The sequence below is a fragment of the Cetorhinus maximus genome, chromosome 5 (assembly GCF_964194155.1).
Source record: "Cetorhinus maximus chromosome 5, sCetMax3.hap1.1, whole genome shotgun sequence".
Lineage (NCBI taxonomy): Eukaryota > Metazoa > Chordata > Chondrichthyes > Lamniformes > Cetorhinidae > Cetorhinus > Cetorhinus maximus.
The window spans coordinates 70,039,913-70,064,071 of NC_135883.1; the positions used below are offsets into that span (position 1 = coordinate 70,039,913).

The window sequence follows — 24,159 nt, forward strand, 5'->3', positions numbered from 1 at the left end:
CCTCACCCCTCCCTATCTCTAATCTCCTCCAGCCCCACAACCTTCCGAGATATCTGCATTTCTCTAATTCTGGCTTCTTGTGCATTCCAATTTTAATTGCTCTACCATTCGTGGCAGTGCCATCAGTTGCCTAGGCCCTAAGCTCTGGAATACCCTCCCTACTCCTCTCTGGCTCTCTGCCTCGCTTTCCTCCTTTATGTCACTTCTTAAAACCTACCTATTTAACCAAGCTTTTACCTGACCTAACATCTCCCTATGTGGTTTGGTGTCATACTTTGCATTATAATTATCCTGTAAAGCGCCTTGGGACATTTTATTACATTAAAGGTGCTATATAAATATAAGTTGTTGTTGTTACAACACCAGCTACCTTCTAAAGCTTTAGTTGTGCTCTCACTGCTTCTTTAGGATTGCTAATTCCATTTGGATGTATTCCTGGAAGTTTCATCACATGACAACCTGCCTCCAATTAACCCATCCCATGTTTCCACTAGTCCAAGCTGCTGAACATGTCCATCTTTGCAGTGATCCACCTTCCCACATCCATAGGAGCATAAGTAGGCCATTCAGCCCATCGAGCCTGCTCTGTCATTCAATATGATCATGACTAATCATCGACTTCAATGCCTTTTTCCCCACATTATCCCCATACCCCTTTATGTCATTGACAGATTTCTAAATATCAATCTCTGCTTTGAGCATACTCAATGACTGAGCTTCCACAGCCCTCTGGGGTAGAGAATTCCAAAGATTCACAGCCTCTGAGTAAAGAAATTTCTCCTCATCTCGGTCCTAAGTGGCATCCCCCTTATTTTGACATTGTGTCCCCTGGTTCTAGACTCCCCAACCAGGGGAAACATCTTACCTGCATCTACCCTGTCTATTCCTTTAAGTATTTTGTAGGTTTCAATGAGATCATCTCTCATTCTTCGAAACTCTAGAGAATACAGGCCCAGTTTCCCCAATCTCTCTTCATAAGACAGTCCCGCCATCCCTGGAACAAGTCTAGTGAACCTTCATTGCACTCCCTCTATGGCAATAATATCCTTTCAGAGGTAAGGGGATCAAAACTGTACACAGTACTCCAGGCATGGTCTAACCAAGCTTCTATATGATTGAAGCAAGGCTTCACTACTCCTGTACTCAAATCCTCTTGTGATAAAGGCTAACATTCCATTAGCCTTCCTAATTGCCTGTTGCACCTACATGTTAGTTTTCAGTGACTTATGGACAAGGACACCCGGTCCCTTTGTACACCTACACTTTCTAATCTCTTTACCATCTAGGAAATACTGTGCACATCTGTTTCTTCTACCAAAGTAGATAACCTCACATTTTTCAATATTATATTCCATCCGCCATGTTCTTGCCCACTCACTAAGGTTATCCAAATCATCTTGTAGCTACTTTACATCTTCCTAACAACGCACATTCCCACCTAGCTTTGTATCATCTGCGAACTTGGAAATATTACATTTGCTCCCCACATCCAAATCATTGATATATATTGTGAACAGCTGCAGCCCAAGTACTGATCCTTGCAGTTACCGCACTAGTCACGGCCTGCCAAAGAGAATGACCCGTTTACTCCTGCTCTGTTTTCTTGCTGTTAGCCAATCCTTAATCCATGCCAATGTATTGCCTCCTACCCCATGTGTTTTTATTTTGCTAACCAGCCCCTGAGGGGGACTTCTGAAAATCCAAGTATACTACATCCACTGACTCCCCTTTATCAATTCTGTTAGTAATATCCTCAAAAAACTCCAACAGGTTCATCAAACATGATTTCCCATTCATAAATCCATGTTGACCATGCCCAATCAGATCATTATTATCTAAGTGTCCATTTATCACATCCTTTAGAATAGATTCTAGCATGTTCCCTACCATTGATGTAAGGTTAACAAGTCTGTAGTTCCCTGTTTTGTCTCTCCCTCCCTTCTTAAATAGTGGGGTGACATTTGCTACCTTCCAATCTGCAGGAACCATTCCAAAATTTATAGAAGTTTGGAAGGTGATCACCAATGCATCCGCTGTATCCATAGCTACCTCTTTCAAAACTCTGGGATGTAGAATGTCAGGTCCTGGGGATGTTTCAACATTCAGTCCCATTAATTTCTCCAATACAACTTTCTTACTAATAATAATTTCCTCAATTCTTCATTCTCCCTCATCCCTTGGATCTCCAATTCTAGGAGGTTTCTTGTGTCTGTCTTCACTGAGGAAAATACAAAGTAATCATTTAGCTTTTCTGCCATTTCCCTGTTCCCCATTATGAATTCTCCTGGCTCTACCTGTAATGGACCCACATTTGTCTTGAACAAATGTTTCCTTTTTACATACCGATAGAAAATTTTACAGTCTGTTTTCATGTTTTTAGCTAGTTTACATTCACGTTCTATTCTCCCTTTCTTTCAATTTCTTGGTCCTCCTTTGCTGCATTCTAAAAATCCTCTCAATCCTCAGGTTTACTATTTCTGGCAATTTTATAGGCCTTTTCTTTTAATCTTATACAATACCTAATTTCTTTTGTTAGCCACAGTTGACTGACTTTTTTTTGGGGTTTTTGTGCCTTGAATGAATGTATAGTTGCTGTAAACTATGTAATAATTCTTTAAAGGCTATCCATTGCCTGTGTACTGTCATACCTTTTAATGTCTTTTTCCAATCCACCTCAGCTAATTTGCCGCTCATACCTACATAATTTCCTTTGTTCAAGTTTAACACCCTGGCTTCAGATTGAACTACCTGACTTTCAAACATAATGTAAAATTCTATCATATTACGGTCACTCATCCCAAAAGGTTCTTTTACAATGAGATTATTAATGAGTCCTTTCTCATTACATAATACTAGATCCAAAATAGTCTTTTCTCTAGTCGGTTCCTCAACATACTGCTCTAGAAAACCATCCCTAACACACTCCAGAAGTCATCCATGATTACTGTATTATCCATGCTACATGCTTCTCTAATCTTCTGATATATAGTATACCTCACACTACCCCTACTGTTTGATGACCTATAAACAACTCCTACCAATGTTTGCTGTCCCTTGCTGTTTTTTAGCTCCAGCCAAACAGATTCCACATTTTGTTCTTCCGATCAGAGATCCTCCCTTACTAATCCCATCCCACACACCACTTCCTTTTCCTTTCTGCCTGTCCTTCCTAAATGTCAAACATCCTTGAATATTCAGTTCCCAGTCTTGTTCACCCTGTAGCCACGTTTCCACCATGACAATTAGATCATACCCATTTACCTCTATTTGTGCCTCTAAATCATCTATTTTGCTGCAAATGCTGCATGCATTCAGGTAGAGTGACATATTCCACACTCTAAGCCTAGTTGATGCTTGCCTTTGTTTCACCTGCCTTTTCATTTCGCTTGCTACTTTTCTACTTCCTATTACCAGCTTTCCTTCCTTCCAATTTGAGCTGCCCCTCAGATTCCCACCTCCCCGCCAACCCCCAACAAGTTGGTTTAAATCCTCCCCAACGGCACTAACAAATCTCCTTGCGAGGATATTAGTCCCGGTCCTGTCGAGGTGTAACCCGTCCAGCTTGTATAGGTCCCACCTGCCACAGAACCAGTCCCAATGTCCCAGAAATCTGATGCCCTCCCTCCTACACCAATTCTCCAGCCATGTGTTCAATTGATTTATCCTCCTTTTCCTATGCTCACTAGCACATGTCCTGTTTTTTAAATTTCCTTCCTATCTCCCTAAAATCTGCTTTCAGGACATCATCTTTCTTCTTCTTACCTATGTCATTCGTGCCAATGTGGACCATGACCTCTGACTGACCTCACCAGTCAGCTTCCCCTCCATACTGAAGAGCCAACTACTGGAGGCTGAAAAAAGGTAGATAAAGAAAGAAGCCCCTCCCTGACTGAACCCCCACTAGGTACTCAATGCACCCAAACAGCACTCCAACGCAGCCAAAACAGCACTGTGTAAGGCCTCTTTGTAACTCTTTTGGAGTTAAACAATTGAGTCAAGCTTCTGAAAACCAGTTTAAGCTAGCTACTTAATTAACTAGCTACAGCTGCTCTTAGAGAGCTTCTCTCCCACTGTTTTAAGGCTGGAATAAAACTTCACTTCTCTTAACTTAAGGAGTAATTTCTAGTTAATTGCCAAATTCAGGAAAAGACGAGGCTTAACCCTTAAAGCTCCCTCACACACGAAACTTCCACTTTGTACTCTATGCACCAAAAGCAGCACTCCATCCGAAAGTGAACAGGGATAATGCTTAACTGTTATTTTTTTTATTCATTCATGGGATGTGGGCACTCTGGCTAGGCCAGTATTTATAGCCCATCACTAATTACCCTTGAGAAGGTGGTGGTGAGCTGCCTTCTTGAACCGCTGCAGTCCATACACCCAGAGGGGGGAATTTTCCATGTGGCCAATATGATCGGTTTCACGACTGCGGGAAGGCAGGTTGCAATTGTCTGCTCAGCCTGCCAGCATTTCCTGCCTTCGGTCATCAGGAACCTCATTGTAATACATGAGCATATCATTATCAGGCCAGGCTCTTGCACCCTCGCTGGATCATCCGCCCACATTGGCGGCAAAGCATGCAGATGTGTTTCACAACAGCACAGAGGCAACGTGCACTTGGCGACCTTCACTTTGGGTGAACGGGAGGTGAGTGCACAGCAACATTCTGCAGAGCTGGCCAGGGTCACTAATGCTTTGCAGGCTTCAGGGGCTCCGGGGGCTCGGGGTTAAGTGCCACCCTGCCTTGGAGGTGACTTGTGAGGGTAAGGTGGAGTGGGGGTCAGGTGCAGCCCTGCCTCAGAGGCGACTTTTGATGGTTAGGGGGAGCAGGGGCAAATACAGCCCTGCCTCTGCGGCGACTTTTGACACAAGTGCGGCCTTGCCGTTGAGATGACTGGTGGCGGGGGGGGCGCGGTGGGCAAGGACAGCCCTGCCTTTGAATATAGTGCACGTGCATTCGGGGTGGGGCATGTAGGGTGGGCGAGGGAAGTGGCCACGCATTTGGGAAACCTGTAGAAAGTGACCATTCCTCTGCAACTGAGACAGTTCAGGTGCAGCCACATTGATACGATTGGGGTTGGGCTCCTAGCTTATCTGCCCACTCAAGCAACGCAGAGGCGTCGAGATGCCACCAAATGCTCCAGAGCTTTTCACCCCTCGGACACCCCCGGCACACACTGCAAATTCATGAGCACCTTGGTGGACTGCGGAGCAGTTGGACTGCACACGTTGTACAATCTCCTCGCTAAATCTGGCCATGTAGCAGTCACTGCTGGAGGCACCCACAGCCTCTTGCAATGCCAGCATCTCGGTTTGGACCAGTCTCCCCCATGGTTCACGCTAAAAGGGCAGCCATACAGCACATTAATCTCTGGCCATCCACGTGGTGGCCAGCACTCTCCGGGAAGCGTTAAGGGCCCATGACACTTAACCAGGGCAGGTTCTTAGCACACCCATACTAACCACGTGTCTCTCTCTTTCATCCTGCAGGAGGAGTACATCAGGAGCATGGAGCCTGGTGAACTAGCTTGTATGCCTGATGGCCTACAGAGCGAAGAAGATGGAGGAAAGACCAACTGAGGCTCCTGGCTGCATAGAGGCAGAAGGAGCAACATCAGGAAGAAAGAGTGGCTGGGGCTCCCGCACACGCCGCCCAAGAGCCACAACGAGCCATCGCAATCCGGCGCCTAGTGACACCCAAGGTCTATAGACACACCGAAGACTGCAAATGTCTAGGGAACTGGTCACTCACAACTGCCATTTACTGCAGGATTTGGGGACATGGAGGTCATCTACTGCCAGTGGCCATGAAAGTGACCATGGTGCTCAATTTCTTTTCCAGTGGCTCCTTTCAGGGCTCCACAGGTGACCTCTGTGGGATCTCACGAGCCTCCATCCACAAATGAATCCATGGGGTCACGGATGCCATCTTTGCGAGGGCACACAACTTTGTGCATTTCGCCTGGGACCAGGACAGCCAGGGTGCAAGAGCGATTAGATTCACCCAGATCTTGGGTTTCCCACAGGTGCAGGGTGCCATTGACTGCACTCGTGGTGCTCAGATCTCTGTCACAACACATAGACTTCGTCAACTGCAAGGATTTCCATTCACTGAATGTGCAGCTGGTGTGCAACCACCAGAAACGCATCCTGCAGGTGTGTGCACGATTTCCAGGGAATGTGCACGATGCCTACATCCTCAGTCCGTCACAGATCCCTGGAGTCTTCCAGGGTCTACAGAAGCTGCAGGGATGCCTTCTCGGGGACAAGGGCTACCCACAGAGGCTGTGGCTGATGACATCCACGCAACAGCCTCAGGCTGCAGCAGTGCAACTGTATCATGAGGCTCATGCTGCAACTCACAGCTTGGTGGACCAACCCATCGGGATGTTGAAGCTGAGGTTCCAGTGCCTGGACCGGTCTGGTGGAGCCTGCAATATAGGCCACAGAGGGTGTCACACATTGTCGTCGTCTGCTGCGCCCTTTACAACTTGGCGCTGCAACACGGTCAGGAGCTGGCTGAGGAGGAGATGGAGGAGCTGGAGGTCTCCTCCGATGAGGAGGACACCAATGTGGATGAGGCTGAGGAGGTCCTCAGAGGCAACGATGATGAGGATGAAGCCCTCGTACTGGCTAGATGAGGCAGGCACACTCGGGAGGCCCTCATAGCTGCTAGATTTGTTGATGATGATGACAACAAGCAGTGAGGAGACCCCATAGGGCCTCACATTGCATCTGTGAATACTTGGACTCCAGTCTGGCTGTTGGCAGCACATATACCCTCTGTGAGAATACTCCCGTCATGGAGAGGCAGTGGAGGCCCTAATAGTCGCTCGATTGCAGGAGGATGATGACGACATGCAGTGAGGACACTCCACAAATCTTCTCACAGCCTCTGAGAATATCTGACTCCTGTCTGGCCGAGGGCAGCTCGCTTGCACTCTGTGATCAGGGTCATATCATAGAGACGCAGCCATGAAACTTTAGAAGCATCTGATCCTTTATCCACCTTCAGCACCTGAGCCCTTCAGGAGCACAGCATCAGTGGTCACAGATGCTGGTGCAATGGAGGCCAGCCCCACCTTAAAGGTGCAGAGGGAACACAGAGAGAGTGAGAGAACTCTGTGACGCCTGCCCACTACATTCTGGCAGCAATGACAAGCTCTGCCAAGGTGCAGGCATCAGTAATGTGTCCCGGAAGTGTGAGGCTGGACCATCACTTTGGTCTGAAGCCTTCACAAAGCACAGGGAAGGAGCCCTGGACTGAGACACCTGCCTTTATCTTGTGCAGAAAGGTTTCACATCTGAATGATAAGACACTGCTCATCAGAACAAGGAGCCATAGGCAGGGAGACATTCTTAGGAGTTTATTGACAGTAGTGAACAGTATGTACAAGTGATTAACACCCATGCCCAGGCTGTGCAACTAATTCTCCTTAACTTTCCTAACCCTGCCGCTACATCTTGGTGCTCCCTGGACATCCACAGCAGGGGTGGAGGCAGCCTGCTGACTGCGATGCCCTGTGTGTGATGACTCTAGCAGGCGTCCTCTGGAGGGCCGAGACTTGGAGGGCCCCAGCCTGCTTTCGGGATCCTGTTGTGTGGCAGTGCCACCCTCCTCGGCCTGTGGAGCCAGAGCTGCTGAGGTCACAGGAAGAGGGGAGTCGGATGGGCCAGATGCTCTCGGAGTCACCTGGATGGATGGGCCTGGAGTGTGCGCCTGCTGGTCCTCCTCCCTATGGGTGCCCAGGAGCCCCTGGCTGACTCCTTGAAGAGAAGGGGTAGCTGGAGTGAGATCGAGCTGCCCAGCACCCCTCTGACGTACACACTGTTGGAGGCCAACTATGACATCAGTGATGGAGTTAAGCCCGCGCAGCGGTGCAGGAGCAAAGTCCTGGACCAAGGTCTCCATGGCAGCTGCCATCCTGCCAGTGTTGATCTCGGTGCATTGCAATGCCGGCGCTATCACCTTAGACTTTAGGTGGACGGACTCCTCCATCGTGTCTTGCAATCTGAGGAGTGCAGCGGACATCCCTTCCTGATACTCCCGAGCTTGCCTTTACAGCTCCAGCAACAGTGACATGATCAAGTCCAGAGGCTCGTCATCTGTCTCGGACTCAGCAACATTCTGGCCTCCAGCAGTCCTCCGAGTGCTGGACAGCTGGGAAGTCCCTGCCTCCGCCTGCTGTGGATCAGATATTGCGATGTGCTCACCAGATTGTGATCCCGAGGCCACTCTAAAGTTAGGTCCCACCGAGGTGTGTGTCTCTGCGCTGGTGGAGGGTTTTGGGTGAGCGCTGTGACAGGACTTCAGGGAGGGTGCTTTCAGATTCCTCTTCAGAGGTTTCTTCAGGGCTTGATTGGAGGCCCTGGGTCATGGACTTTGTCGGCTGTTTGGCATGTGTGCCTGTGAAAGCAAAGAGAGATAATTAGTGCATGGCAATGGCCTGTGAAACAGGACACATCACTCACAGCATGGTTGTCTGATGGTTGTTGCACAGCTGGATCCTCACTTGGTAGAGCACCGCCGACCTCACCATCAGCACAGGACTGGTCCCAGTCATCGCGATCCAGTTGGATGGCTCTGTTTTCAAAGTCTGTGAGGACCTTGATTTTGGGCATTCCTCCACCGGTCTGCGACCTCTCTCTCTTGTTGTGTGCTAGCTTGTCCTGCATGGATAGAAATGGAGAAAGAGTAAGCAGGACACATCCCGGGCCAGATGATAAATGTGCCTGGTATGTGTGGGTGTTGAGTGGTTCCATGGACAGGATGAAGACAATGAAGGTGTGTATGAGAGAGTGAATGGTGATGTCCCTTGAACTGGCAGTGAGTGAGGGCCCTATGGATCTGTGATGGGTTTGAGAGTGTGTGAGTTGGGAGTGATGAAAAGAGTAACTTATCCTGGTGGAACGGAGGAGATCATCCATCCTCTTGTGGCACTGGGTGGTTGTCCTCTTCTGAAGGGCATTGGCACTGACCACCACTGCCACTGCCTCCCAAGCCAGGTTGGTCACTTTACTGCCCATCCTGCGGCCAGAGCGGAGGGTTCAGGACATCCTGGTGGGCCTCCAGATCACCCAGCAGTCGCTTGAGGGACCCATCATTAAACCGGGATGCTGCAGTCATCTAACCTTTGAGGGCCATATCTCCTGGGCAGCAGTGGTGAGCTGGAAGGAATGAGTGCTATGCTGGCGGCTGGCGTTTAAACATGGCGTCCGGCGTGATGCAGCAGCAGGGTGATGGCGGGCAGGTGAATGAGGAGCCCGGGAATGCATAAATAATGAGTTGGGCTCAGGATGATACGGCGTGAAAACCCGCTATCGTCGTCAGTGGGTAAAGCACCGTTTTTTACCCGGCCGTTATCGCACCTAGTGCAAATCTGGGAAAATTCCGCCCACACTGTTGTTAGGAAGGAGTTTCGGGATTTTGTCTCATGGAGAAGCTTCTTATTATGTTACCAAGATTTTTATACCTATTAACTGTTTGAAGAAAATGAAAAAACATTCTCAATTTTTTAATGTTCCTACAATTTTTCACCCAGTTTGCTCATAACTGTGACCTAGAGATTAATCTTTAGTATTTGGAGACTTTAGGCCTGGAGGCTGGTTCAATTCCTAAGAACAAAAACTCAACACCTCAACTGAAATAACTGGAGACTCTTAACAATTCTCCCTGTGCCACTGGATCATGGACCAAAATTATCTGCCAGTCTTTGCTGATAAGTGCAGGTGAAAGGAATCATAGTGTGAATGTACTGTAGGCAAGTGGTGTGGATATACAGCACCCGAGCCCCTGTTTGATGACTGTCGGCTTGTTGCCTGAGGTGGGTGTCAGAAGGGTTTCACATCAAGGTATCCTACACAGTGGACAGCAATTTATTTTGCACTTTAGTCTCCTCTGATCCACCGTGAATGGTAAGTGCAAAATGCAGACTGGCAATCTGGCACATGAGGTTACCTGGCTGCTTTTGTGAGCTCCACTGCTTTCGGTGAGGTTCCGTCATGTTTAGTCAGGGTTTCTGTGTCTGCTCTCTTAGCAGTAGAAATGTCAGGCCAAAAACCCAGTAATCCCTTTGGTATTGTTGTATAAAACTATGTAATTAGCACTCTAAATACTATTAATTACTAGAACTACTGTTATAAAGTGGTATATATATATCACTGTTTTTTCACTGTCACTGGATCAAAATCCTGGAACTCTCTCCCTAACAGCACTGTGGGTGTACCTACACCACAGGGACTGCAATGGTTCAAGAAGGCAGCTCACCACAACCTTCTCAAGGGAAATTAGGGATGGGCAATAAATGCTGGCCCAGCCAGTGAAGCCCACATCCCGTGAATGAATAAAAAAAATAATGAACTTGGAGTTCCCCAGGAACTTCTGCCAAAAAACTACCTGACTCACTGACTCAGAAAAATCCCGCAAGTATTTCAAGTGGAATGAATGGTATTGTGCAGATAGTCTTATATGTGTAGCAAACAGCAGTGTGATGAATGATCAATTAATTTGTATTTCCCAGTGTTGGTTGAGGCAGCAATGCTGGCCAGGTCACCAGGAGAACCCCTTACCACTCCTTAACTGGTGTCATAGGATCCACTGAAAGACTAGAGAGCTCAATATTTCATTCTCAGAGCAACAATTCCCAACGGTGCAGCACTTTGTTTGGAAAGGCGGACTGTCACTGGAATAGTGCCTAAAAGTAGCAGCCTGCTCTAGTGGTGAGGTCCGGGGCGGGGGCGGGTGCTGGAAATCCTCATGCTGGCTGCAGGAATTTTCTAAGTGCAGCAGCTAAAAAGAGATCCACTCCAGAGTAATCAGTGTAATGAAGACACAAATAACAGAACCGGAATCAGCAGAAGTGGAAGAAATGCCAGGACCTACGTTGGAGCTTCTGCTTTCTTTCCCCTGTGATATTCCAGCAGAATATGTCTACTTTATCTAACCTCCTCTGGTCCAACATCCTTTGCAGAATTCTGCATTGCCCCAATTCTCCTCAAGATTTTCCTTTCAAAATCCTTCATAATTTTCAACATCTCTATTCAACTTCCCCTTAATCTTTTTTCTTCTAATGAGAATAATCCAAGCTCCTCTGATGTCTCCATGTATCTGAAGTCCTGCATCCTTCATATCATCCTAATAATTTACTTCTGCACATTCTCCAAGGTTTGACATTTTACCCAAAGTGTGGTGCCCAAAATTAGTCGCAATATTCCAGCTGAGGCATAACCCCAGTGTTTTTTAAACATTTGCTTGCTTTTGTACTCTATGCCTCTATTTATAAAACCAAGGATCTTAATGCTTTTCCAACAGCCTTCTCAACTTGTCCTGTCGCTTTCAAAGGTTTGTGCCCATGTACCCGCAGGTCTTCTGATGATATCAACCTACTTCCAGCCCATTGGCTGATCCCAGCTCGCCCCTTCTTGCAGCAATTGCCAAGTTCTGTTTACCCGAGGCACTGCACATTCATTCACAATATGACCGAGTGGATTGAAACTGGACAACGTTATCACCTCACTCCCATCCTTTCATGACCATTTTGTGATATTTTCTCCTCTCGTGGATCATTTCCACCCATTAGTGATTGGTCTTACTGGCAATTTTTTTTAACATTGCATGTTCTGGAATTAATCAGCTTTTTCATTAAATTATACCTTTAGCAAGTTCTTCCTCCCAGGCAAAAAATGCTCTTAACAAAGTGTTCTCCCCTCAACTTTTCTTGTAATTGCACTCTTCAGCCTTTCAACTTTACTACATTAAGCAGATTTATGAATCTGTTTACAATTGGTGGCATTCCTTTACAACACCAAACTTCTCTTTTAATAATAAAATCCGTCTACATTATAGTGCTAGGGTTAGACAACAGGAAGCGAGAGAGTATATTAAAGTATATTACAGTAATGAGAGCAATAAGCATGTATACAGCCCTTGAAATAGAGAAGTATTCCAAGAGATTTCATGTGAAAATTTGATAAAAGTGGCTCAGCTACCTCAGCTAAGAGAGATTAATATCCTTCTCCTCTCTTTAAACATTGGGAAGATTGAAACCATTGTCTTTGATCCCCATCACAAACACCATCGCCTTCCACAGCTACTGTCTCAGGCTGGACTAGACCGCTGGCAGTCTCAGCATCCTATTTGAGCCCAATCTAAGCTTCTGACCCCATATCCTCTCCATCACCAGGACTACTGCTTCCAGATGTGTAATAGTGCCCCTCCCCACGCCTACCTCAGCTCACCTGCTGCTGAAATCTTCATCCATGCTTTTGTAACCACTAGATTTGACTATTTAAATGCTCCCCAGGCCAGCCTCCTAACTTGCCCTCCAAAACTTAAGCTTGCCCCAATCTTTGCTTTCCATGTGCTAACTTGCAACAAGTCTCATTCATCCATCATCTCTGTGCTCACTGACCTACATTGGATTCTGATATGGCAACGCCTTAATTTTATAATTCTCATCCTTTTATTAAAATCCCACCATTTTGCCCTCCTTTATTTCTTTAAACTCCCCCAGCCCTACAGCCCTCTGAAATCACTTTGCCCCTCCAATACTGGCCTTTGGCATATCCCCCATTCCCCTTCACTCCACCATTAGTGCCATGTCTTCAGCCGCTTAGGCCCTAAGTTCTAGAGTTCCTTCCCTAAATCTCTCCACCTCTCTTTCATCCCTTAAGAGCCACCTTAAAATCTACACTTTTTGACCAAGCGTTTAGTCATCTGTTATATTGGTTCCTTCTTTGGTTTATGTCAATTTTGGTGATTATGCTTCTGTGAAATTTCCTCAGGATGTTTTCCTTCATTAGAAATGCTGTTCAAATGCAATTACTGTTGCAGTGTCTTCCTCAGCCTTATCGTTTTCACATTCTGCTTGTCTTTTTCCTTTTAATTCCCAATTAAAAGAAAATCCTGTTTTTAATTATTTAATAGAGCAAATAGCTTGCAGCTGGTTACATGCAATCTTTTGAAAACTACAAAGCTTCTTGTTACTTTGCATCACAACATCAGTAGAAAATGTCTTCTAATCCCTGCAATTCCATAACCCAATGGCAGAGTTTCTGCTCATTCATTCTCTCTAGTTGCTCCCTTCAATAACTAAGGAGACATGCCTGCTTACTTAAATAAAAATACCTGGAAAAACTCAGCAGGTCTGACAGCATCTGCGGAGAGGAACACAGTTAACGTTTCGAGTCCGTATGACTCTTCAACACAACTAAGGAAAAATAGAAGAGAGGTGAAATATAAGCTGGTTTAAGGAGTGGGGTGGGACAAGTAGAGCTGGATAGAGGGCCAGTGATAGGTGGAGATAGCCAAAAGATGTCATAGACAAAAAGACAAAGAGGTGTTGATGGTGGTGATATTAACTAAGAAATGTGCTAATAGGTGACATTAAGGGTAGAAAGCAGGACGAGCAAGGTACAGATAGCCCTAGTGGGGGGGAAGGGATCGAAATAGGCTAAAAGGTGGAGATAAAACAATGGATGGAAATACATTTAAAAATAATGGAAATAGGTGGGAAAAGAAAAATCTATATAAATTATTGGAATAAAGGGGGATCGGAAAGGGGGTGGGGATGGAGGAGCGAGTTCATGATCTAAAGTTGTTGAACTCAATATTCATCCTGAAGGCTGTAAAGTGCCTAGTCGGAAGATGAGGTGCTGTTCCTCCAGTTTGCATTGAGCTTCACTGGAACATTACAGCAGGCCAACGATGGACATGTGGGCATGAGAGCAGGATGGTGTGTTGAAATGGCAAGTGACAGGGAGGTCTGGGTCATGCTTGCGGACAGACTGAAGGTGTTCTGCAAAGCGGTTACCCAGTCTGCATTTGGTCTCTCCAATGTAGAGGAAACCGCATTGGGAGCAGCGAATGGAATGGAAGCAGAACTGATACGATATAGGTCCTTGGCCAGTTGGTCACTATCCTGCTAACGTGGGCAGCTTCCAGTTGGAGACACCAGGGAATGAGGGAATATGGTGCAATGTTCACATTGCCTGGTAGCATTTAGAAAGAAGCACATGTGGAGTACTGGAAGTATTTTTCAATACATTTAAATAATGCTTCACATTCAGAGAGATTGTCCTCTGAACTTGTCTTCTTTCCAAACCTTCACTTCATTACCCTGCCCTATAGCGTAGTCAATGTCTTGGAAATAATTTGTTGGTGAAAGGACACTTCCGGCTCATGGTATCACTCTGGCTTCTGAGTTAGAAAGTGGTTCAGGGCCCACCAAGAGACTTCTGCACATAATCTAGACTGTCATTCCATTGCAGAACTATGGAAGTGTCGTCTTTCAGATGAGATGTTAAACAGAGGTTTCACATGCCTTCTCAGGCACTATATGAAGAAGAGGAGAGTTTTCCCAGTGTCACTCCACCAGATCTAGTCATTTAGCTCATTGCTGTTTGTGGGGGCTTGTGTGCAAATTGGCTTCCACGTTTCCAACATTACAACTGTGACACACTTCAAAAGTACCTCACTGGCTGTAAAATGTATAACCTGTTGTCATGGAAGACACTGCAGAAATGCAAGTCTTTCTTTTTTCAGACACTATCTTATTTTGTTGTACATTTGTGGGCCTCATGATTCAATCACACCTCTCTTTGCCTGATCAACTTTTATATTGTTCACTGTATGCCAATTGCCTCTTAACCAGTTACAAATCTCCCCACAAACTGATTCACAGGAGTGTGACAGTTTTTGAAATTTCAGAAGAGGGAGAAAGAAAATAAATTTGAAAAACAACTTTAATTTCTTCCAGTTTAGCATATTAACTTCTGAAAGCAATCCCTTAAAAACATATTTCAACAACTGACATTTTTTGTAGACAAGGAAAGAAAGACATCTGTACTCACCTGAGTGAAGTATAGATTCATCAAGCTTAAGGTGAAGAACTGGAGGCAAACTGGGAAACAGTAAAGTAACCAGAAAGCAAAGGGACCAAGTGAGTTAGCCTGCACAAAGTCTTCGAAATAAAATGAAAAAAGGATGGTCCTCAGAGCAGCCCAGAGCAGGCAGAGGAAGAGAAACACCGTCTGGTAACTAAACCTCTTGTGTCTGTAGCGTAGGATAAGCCAGAGCTGCACATACACAAACACAAAAAGCAAGGAGTAAAAGACAGTGTAAGCGACAGTCAGCCCCAGCTTCACAAAGGCAGGAACAGCAGGAGACAGAGTCGGAAGGGGCATTTCCTTGCTCTCCATATCCTTTACTTGGCTCTTAGTTCTCCATCCAGCCATGAGATTTGTTTCATTTCGTCGGCTGAATTAAACAAGTCTCAACTTCCTGTTCCCGCAGCTGGAGACAGCCAGCAGAAGCACATGACCAAACCAGAATGATTCATTAAATCTGAAGCTTTGTAAGCACTTGGCAGGAAACTGAATGCTGTCCATTTAAAGGCAGTTCTAAGACATCCGTGCCTACACTTAGAGTGCACTCACATCTTTGGCAGAGCCACACAGGCTGGGCCATTGACAATGTAAATATGAAACAGTATAAGCTACATTCAATATGAAGATTGCTCGAGCTGTGCTCAGCAAAGTTCTAAACTGTCTGTTTATAATGGAGAGCTGAAAACAATTTAAATTAAATTTTGAAACTGTTTTACTTGAGATTTACACTTGAACTCATCCACCAAGATATTATTCTGTTTCCCCTAGTCAAATATACCAGATATGAATAGATTGGAAACATAGCCTAATTTCATTTGGTAATCGTTTAGCTGTCAAATCCATGCACAATCACAGTGTTATTTGTCAAATGAAGGATATAAGCACTGTTTTACCATCAACAGTATCAGAAGAAACAACTTAAACAAGACAATTACACTTATCTAATCACAACATCATTTTTTTCCTATTTTCCCCTCCTCTCTTGAATCCCGATGGGCTATAAGATCCACAGGCACCGGAAGCCCTCCAACAAGTCGCCCAGGTAATCTTCAGCCAAAGATTCTCCTTGACTGAGTCCATCCCTTTTCCTGTACTTCTGCTCTCAGCCCTTCCCTTCCCTCCCAGAACCGTGACAGGGTTCGACCTGTCCTCATCTCCCAACCCACTAACTCTCACATTCAACAGATCACCCTCTGCCTTTTCTATCACCTCCAGCACCATACACACCTTCCCTTCCCAGACCTTTCAGCATTTTAAAGAGACCATTACCTCTGTGACACCCTGGTCCACAGCTCATTCCTCCCCAGCATTCCCTCCCTTTCCCACAGCCCCTTTCCGTGCAAGTCCAGGAAATGCCACAGCTGCCCTTTCACCTCCTTGCTTCTCACAATCCAGAGCCCCAAACAGTCCTTTTCCAAGTGAACCAGCAATTTACTTGATTTTTTTTTCAATTTAATATACTGTATTCGCTGCTCACAATATGGCCTCCTCTACACTGGGAAGAACAAATGCAGGCTGGGTGAATGCTTTGTGGAACCCCTCCATCTAATCCGTAAGCCTGACCTCTAGCTCTGGTCACTTGTCATTTTAATTCAATGCCCCACTCACGCTCTGTCATTCATTTTAGGTAGGGAAAACTAGGAGACGCAATATTAAAAAAAGGGTACGTAAAGCGAGTGCAGGAGCAGAGAGACCTGAGGGTATATGTACAGAAATCATTGAAGGTGGCAGGGCAGGTTGAGGAAGTGGTTAATAAAGCACACAGGATCCAGGGATGGAATTTTATGGCCCCGTTGTGACAGAGGTGGGACTGTAAAATGTGGTGAGCCATTCAAAAGTCCATTGACTTTGGCAGGACTGGAAAATCCCACCAGCGGGAGCAGCCAGAAAATTCCACCCAGGGTTTTATAATGGAGAGCTGAAAACAATTTAAATTGAATTTTGAAGCTGTTTTACTTGAGATTTATATCTGAATTCATCCATCAAGATGTTATTCTGTTTCTCCTAGTCAAATATACCAGATATGAATAGCAATGAAGTTATGATAAATCTGTATAAAACACTGGTTCAACCTCAACTCTAGTATTGGCTGGAATTTTCCAGCTCTTCATGCCGGCGGGATCTTCCAGTCCCACCTGTGTGAATGGAGAATTCAGTGGCTCGCCAGCCCCGCCATGTGGGAACCTGCTGTGGGGGTGCTGCAAAATTCCAGCCATTGTAACCAGTCCTGGGCAACACACGTTAGAAAGGATGTGAAGACATTAGAGAGGGTGTGGAAAAGATTCACAAGAGTAGTTATCTGTTCTAATATCTCCTTATGGGACTAGACAAGTTGCTCTTGCAGAGAGCTGGCATGAACACGGCGACCGAATGGCCTCCTCCTGTATTCGATGATTATCAGATTCTGACCTCTGTCCTACAGTGTTCTAATGAAAATCAAAGTAAGCTCAAGGAATAACACCTCATCTTTTGATAAGGCACTTTATAGGTGTCGGGACTTAACATTAAGTTTAACAATTACAGATCATAACCTCAGTCCCAATGTTTATGGCAGCAGCTGTTGGTAATGATCCTGCTGTTCCCATTTCCACCTCCTCCAGACCCATCATTTGTTTCTTTGGCCTTGACCCACTACCATCTCTTTTTGCCTTGTACTTGTACCATCATCACTTTTGTCAGTTAATCTCTCCTGCATTCCACCATATCACAGAATTTCCTTTTTGTTTTTTCCTCCCCTCCCCACTTTCTCCAACCCTGCTCTGCACTTGCTTAAAAGCTGTTACACTTATAACTTTTTCCAGTTCTTATGAAAGGTCATCTACCTGAAAAGTTAACTCTGTTTCTCTCTCTGCAGGTGCTGCCTGACCTGCCGTGCATTTCCAGCCTTTTCCATTTTTATTTTGGCTTTAATCCCTTTGGAATTATTTTAATTTAATAATTCATGCTTATATCCCCTTGAATGTAGAAGATTAAGGAGTGATCTAATTAAGGTGTTTGAAAAACTATTAAATAATTCAAAAGCGTAGATAGAGAGACCTATTTCTTCTGGTGGGCAAGTCCAGAACAAGGGGGCATTACTTAATTCTTTCTCTCCACCTGCTGAGCTTTTCCAGCATTTTTTTTTTGTTTTTATTTCTAGTTTCCCACAATTCTTCTGGGAGACATTTAGAAATGACCTGAGACCGTTAAGAAAATATTTTTATTGTGAGAATGATAGGGGACTGGTACAGCTGCTAACACTTTCAATACTGTTCAGTTTGGTCAAAGCTATTTAAAGAAAAGTTCCATAAGGAACTGATCTTTAGCAGTCCAAGGTACAGCAGAGAAGTGACTCTGTTGAAAGGTTGAAAGTTGCAATCCCATCATGGCAGGTTTGGGAATTTGAATTCAGTTTAAAAATCTAGAAATAAAATAAAGCTGGTGTAAGTAAAAGTGAGCATGAAGCTGTTGCATTGTTGCAAAATCCTGACTGGCTCAATAATGTCCCTTCAAAGATAGAAACCTGCCATCCCTATCTAGTCTGAGTCTATATGTGACTCTAGTCTCATACCAATGTTCTACCTTGCAACAGTGACTACACTTCAAAGTAAGTACTTAATTGATTGTAAAACATTTGGGTCATTCTGAGGTCTTGAAAGGCACTGTATAAAAGCACGCCTTTCTTTCAATGTGATTGCCACTTGGACGTGCTTTGAATTGGCTCTTGAATTGGGGTTGATTCAAACCTAGGGATGGGCAATAAACGCCAGTCTTGGCAGCAACACCTACACCCCAAGAATTACATTTTAAAATTCTGTTCAACCTTCAATTTCATACATGCCAGTCTAATTACATCATATGGAAGTAGCTAGGATCCTTTAACAGGCACCTTAAATATGAGTGAAGTAAGCACTTGATGAGGAAGAAACTGAACACTTTCAGTGGCAGAGAATAAAAGGAACTGCTTGCATTCAGAAATAGCTACAAACTGAGCACAGTAACAAAAATGGTTGAATAAAGCTTCCAAATAATCTTGTCAGTCCACAAAACTTTGGATAAACAATACAATACCACAATACTGACAGCAAAACATCACTGGCCACCCTCCTGCCAGTTGCAGGCACTCCCAGACACTGCCTTTGCATGGCATTTGGCTCTTTGTACCTAGTAACTGAAATGCAGGGTTAACCAGGGCTTGACAATTTCTCTGGTGGTTTGGTGAGTTCATACACTGTCAATGTAGTACCAAGACCTTTCCCCAAAGCTCTGCTGCCCAATCCTAACCAATAATAATAATAAAAACAAAAAATGCTGGAAAAACTCAGCAGGTCTGTACAACTCTTATGCTTTCAATCCTAACCCAATGTTCCCTTTAGGCCGTGCAGCTGTATGGCCAAGCAGCAACCTGGCAGTTTGCACAAAGCAGCGCAAAGCCGCCCATTTTAAGATAATACACGGCCACAGCCATGGAAATAAGTTTACAGGGCTTGAACACTTAAACAAATTAGCTGTACGCTACAAAAAGAAAATTAGAGGAAATATTGATCCTAACTCGCACCAACTCCAGTTCACCCCTCATCTCTGTCCTCACCAGTCTACATTGACTCCTGGTGTGGTAGCACCTTCAATTGAAAATTCTCATCCTTGTGTTCCAATCCCTCTATTTCCACGTTGGTCCCTACCTCTTAAATCTTGTCCAACCCTACAATCCTCCAATTTTGATCTTGTTGCCCAACTATTGGTGGTCCTGCCTTCAGTTGCCTAGGCCCTAAGCTTTGGCATTCCCTCTATAAACCTCCGCACCCCTCTACCCCCCTTTCCTCCTTTATAATGCTCCTTAAGAGCTACCTTTTTAATAAAGCTTTTGATCACCTGTCCTAATATCTCCTCATGTGACTCGGTGCCAGTTTATGTCTGATAACATTCCTGGACAGTTTTACCACATTAAATATGCCATATAAATGCAAGTTGTATTGTTGTAATACTGAACTGTATAAACCAGATGGCCCCAAGGTTTCATGTGTCACTTTGCTGGCCTCAGCAGGGACACAGAAGGCCTCATTGCTCCTGAGCTAGTGAAGGGTAAGTTCCAGTAAAGCTCCTGTTCTTGTTGGCTATCTAAAACTCCGTTCCATGTCTCCCACTTTTGCTGTAAGAACTTGAGGCCCAATACCCATAGGCCAATGACCCTGGCCATGATTGGCTCACACTACCAACTCCTCATCAAGCCTTTCTCTTCATCAATGAACTTAATCAAGTGCTCAAACTCGATTTGCCAGTATAATGGTACTTACTTCCAGGTGTAGATCGACCACGGGCTGGATGTATTCTTGAGGGAGTTTAAGTTGGATACCCCTCTAGTTATGTGGCCTGTGTCACACTGTAAAGGATTTGTGGCTCATTCCACTAAACAATGTCAGAACAATCCAGGCCCAACCACTGCTGTTTCAGAATTGCATTTTACGGCTGCAGAGCTGAAATTCCACGCTGTTTTTTATGTTTCTGAGGATTAAATTTGCAACAGGCTGGCTGCTCCTCTGCTGCAGAAGGGGTTATGGGACTCAAGTAAGTCCATCCTCTTCTCATGGCAACTTGCTCTGGAGAGAAAGGCATTACACTGATTGCATTTCCCTGGCTTGTATCTGTCTGATGCCACTCTCTGCCTGATTCCACTCTCCGTCTGATGTCACTCTCCATCTGATGCCACTCTCTGTCTGATGCCACTCTCTGTCTGATATCATTCTCCGTCTGATGCCACTCTGTCTGATGCCACTCTCAGTCAGATGTCACTCTTCGTCTGATGCCACTCTCCATCTAATGCCACCCTCTATCTGTTGCTACTCTCAGTCAAATGTCGCTCTCTGTCTGATGCCACTCTCGGTCAGATGTTGCTCTCCGTCTGATGCCACTCTCCGTCTGATGTCACTCTCAGTCAGATGTCACTTTCAGTCTGATGCCACTCTCCGTCTGATGTCACTCTCAGTCAGATGTCACTTTCAGTCTGATGCCACTCTCCGTCTGATGCCACTCTCAGTCAGCTGTCGCTCTCCATCTGATGCCACTCTCCGTCTGATGCCACTCTCCGTCTGATGTCACTCTCAGTCAGATGTCACTTTCAGTCTGATTCCACTCTCCGTCTGATGCCACTCTCAGTCAGATGTCGCTCTCCATCTGATGCCACTCTCCGTCTGATGCCACTCTCCGTCTGATGTCACTCTCTGCATAGCATGGTTGTGATAAAAAGAAAGAAATTTCTCCAGTTGCTGAAATCTCTGCTTTGGACCTTCTACCATCGATTCCATCTCCTCAAGGAAATGCTTGGGCCTAGCGTCCTAGTCAATTGTGAGCTTGTCACTTGATCTGATTATTAAGGGCAGACATTACACTTGATCTTAGCCAAACGGCCAAGAGGAACTAGCCAGTAAACTCCTGCTCCTGCTCCAGTCTTCCTGGGCCTGCCTCCTGTATGCCAATCTATGACTGAGCTGTGAAGAGTAAATGCCAGAGTTGAAGCAGCAGAACATTGTTGCTAGGACTTCTAATGAAAATGCAAAGTCAACTATGCTTAAGAATGTATTGAAAAGAGGACCCAGAGGCAGTAACCACCACCTAGAAGAAGGGTGAAAAGTGGACCCAAAGGCAGTAGAGAATGACTAAAAGATTAATACGGTGAGAGAATTAGAGTATGAGAGAAAGCTAGATAGAAATATAAAAACAGATAATACGAGTTTCTACAAATATTTAAAAATGAAAAGAATAAATTAAGTAACCCTTGGTCCTCAAGAGAGTGATTGTGGGGAAGTTATAGTGGAAAATAAGGAAATGGGAATTAATTATTTTGCGTCTGTCTTCAAAGTAGAGGATATAAATAACATCCCAGAAGTAATTGTGAATCAGGAAGTGAAAGGGAAGGAGGAAGTTAAAACAATTACAATCATCAGGGAAAGGGTACTGAGAAAATTGTTAGAATTAAAAGCTGACAAGTCCCCAGTGTTAGTATCTAATAGGTTTTGTTGATGGATGTTAAATACCCAGAAATAAGGTGAACAGATGTTGGGTATTGATTAGTTAATTATACTCAGATGTGTATATGAAGAAGAGTCAGCCAGCACTGGGTATCTGGTGTTAGAGTGAAGAACTAAGCTCTGTGGCAAGCAATAAACAGTCTCCGCCAAAGCATCCTAGTCTACATGTCTTCTTCACAACCAGGCTTGGGAAATCCACTGACACTCAGGTCCTGATGGACTTCAACATAGAGCCTTAAAAGAAGTGGCTATTCAAAAACATGATCACAATCAGACACACTAAGGATCAGCAAATCTTTTTATGCCAGGCCCTATGGCGTGAAGCCCACAGATAGCATGGCCTGCCATTCTTGCTTGTCCTCTATCATGGAGTTATCAGACAACATCAAGTAAGAGAATCTGGACAAAACACTGACACTGGACAAGCTGACAAAGGCGTCAGGTCCTTCGAGGCGAGTAAAACACCCAGATCTGATGGTTTATTGACTGAATTTTCCACTCTATGGGACTGGATCGGCCAAGACCTACTGGCAGTGTATGAGAATATGCTTCTGGCTGGCATCACGTCAGAATCCATGGGGAAAGGCATCATCTACAAGTGGAAGGGGAAGAGGGAGGAAAATAGAAACTGGTGACCCATTTCACTGCTGAATGTGGTGTATATTATGACACAGCCGAAAGTAAAGGCTGAGTTGTTCAAATCCCAGAGGGAAACTTGAAACAGCTGTCATAATCCATTTTTGCAATTTATATATTCTGAGATGCAGACATTGAATTCAGTAGAAAAAGGAGCACCAAGTCTCAAGGCTTCTATATAAAACTAAATTAAACATTTATTAATTTAACAACAAATTAAACATGTACACATGGCTATAAATTGCTACTATAATAACTTTTTAACAAATCCCCAAATTAATCATCCGCAGATAAATCTCAACCAAGGCAACAGTAACCCATAGACTTTAAATAGACACCAGGCAAAGAACATTTGACCGTACGAGTTCCAAATGAAGTTCCTTTGCAAGTTAGTTGGAGGCATACAGGCTGGTTAGGTCTTAAATGCCCCTACCTTACACACACAAACTCCTTTCTTTATATACCTAGCTTTTCCTTTGAATGTAAATTTTCCATTGTATCACTAGGTCTTTTGAACTTCAGCTCTTCTAACAATAAAACCCCTTTCAAAGCACCAATTTTATTAGTAAGCTGAAAAAATAAACACATTGTTTGTCTTCTAGCTAGGTGCAAGATTTTACCCACAGTCTTGAATGGTTTATTCAACAAATGCGAGTGAACACATTACCTTACTGCTCTCCTTACTGTTCACCCAATTAACATCTCAAAACTACTACACATCAAAGCACCCAGACTAGCTGGCTTTAATCCAATTAAACCTAGACACAGACCCCCACGAGAATTCTATTTTAAAAAAAATTTCCAATAACATTATACACATTAATATCTCTTCATGACATCTCCCTCCTTATTGAAAAATGAACTGTCATAATTTTAAAGATGGTTTCATTTTTAAAAACCCACCTAACACTATCTCCAATACATATTACCCTATTATATTACCAGATGCATTCATTAATATACAATATATGGAGATATATATATATATATATATATTATGTATATGTATATATCCAGTTCAGGTTCCAGGGTTTAAAATGTCCAATTTTCCCATTAAGCTTCAAGCTCTTGATAAAGCATCTGCAATCAGATTCTTTCATGCAGTGAAATGTATTATCTGTAGATTAAAAGGTTGCAGTAATAAACTCCATCTGAATAGCCTTGCACTTCTGTCTCGAAATTTGTCTAGAAACTTTAAATAATTGCGGTCTGTATAAACAATTGTTTCTGATGAATTGTTTGCCACATAGGATAGAATATTAAGCTCAGCGGGTGGATGCGTGCCAGACCCGGCCAAGTAAAATGATGTGCGATGACGTCAGACAAGCATCCCAACATCATCATGCAGTCCTGCGACATTTCATTCAGTGGGCGTGTGCCAGTGTTGTCAGCACGCCCACTGACAATTAAAAGGCCTAAGACCATTAAAAACGTAATTAAATTCAAATTTAATTGGCCCGCCAACATGAAATCATGGTGTGGTGCCAATCGTGGGCGGCGGTCAGCTTCTCGACCGCGCCCGCCTGCCCCCGCTGAGCCTACACGCCGATGGAAAAATGCTGCCCATAGAGGTCGAAATGCTGCAATGCTAACACTAAACCCAGTGTCTCCTTTTCACCTGTTGAATATCTTC

General features: G+C 44.5%; 1 protein-coding gene across 2 annotated transcripts in view; it reads right to left on the bottom strand.

Moving 5' to 3' along the window:
- Positions 1-15,283, bottom strand: part of gpr137ba (G protein-coupled receptor 137Ba) — a 55,958-nt gene extending 40,675 nt beyond the window's left edge. The window contains exon 1 of one of the 2 annotated variants that reach the window (XM_078541983.1): positions 14,851-15,283. In XM_078541983.1, the coding sequence (XP_078398109.1) occupies positions 14,851-15,234 (384 nt within the window). In that variant the 5' untranslated portion in view covers positions 15,235-15,283. Of the gene's footprint in view, positions 1-1,968; positions 2,188-14,850 lie in introns of those variants that run through there. The other variant, XM_078541984.1, reaches the window with a different exon arrangement.
- Positions 15,284-24,159: the final 8,876 nt, after the last annotated feature.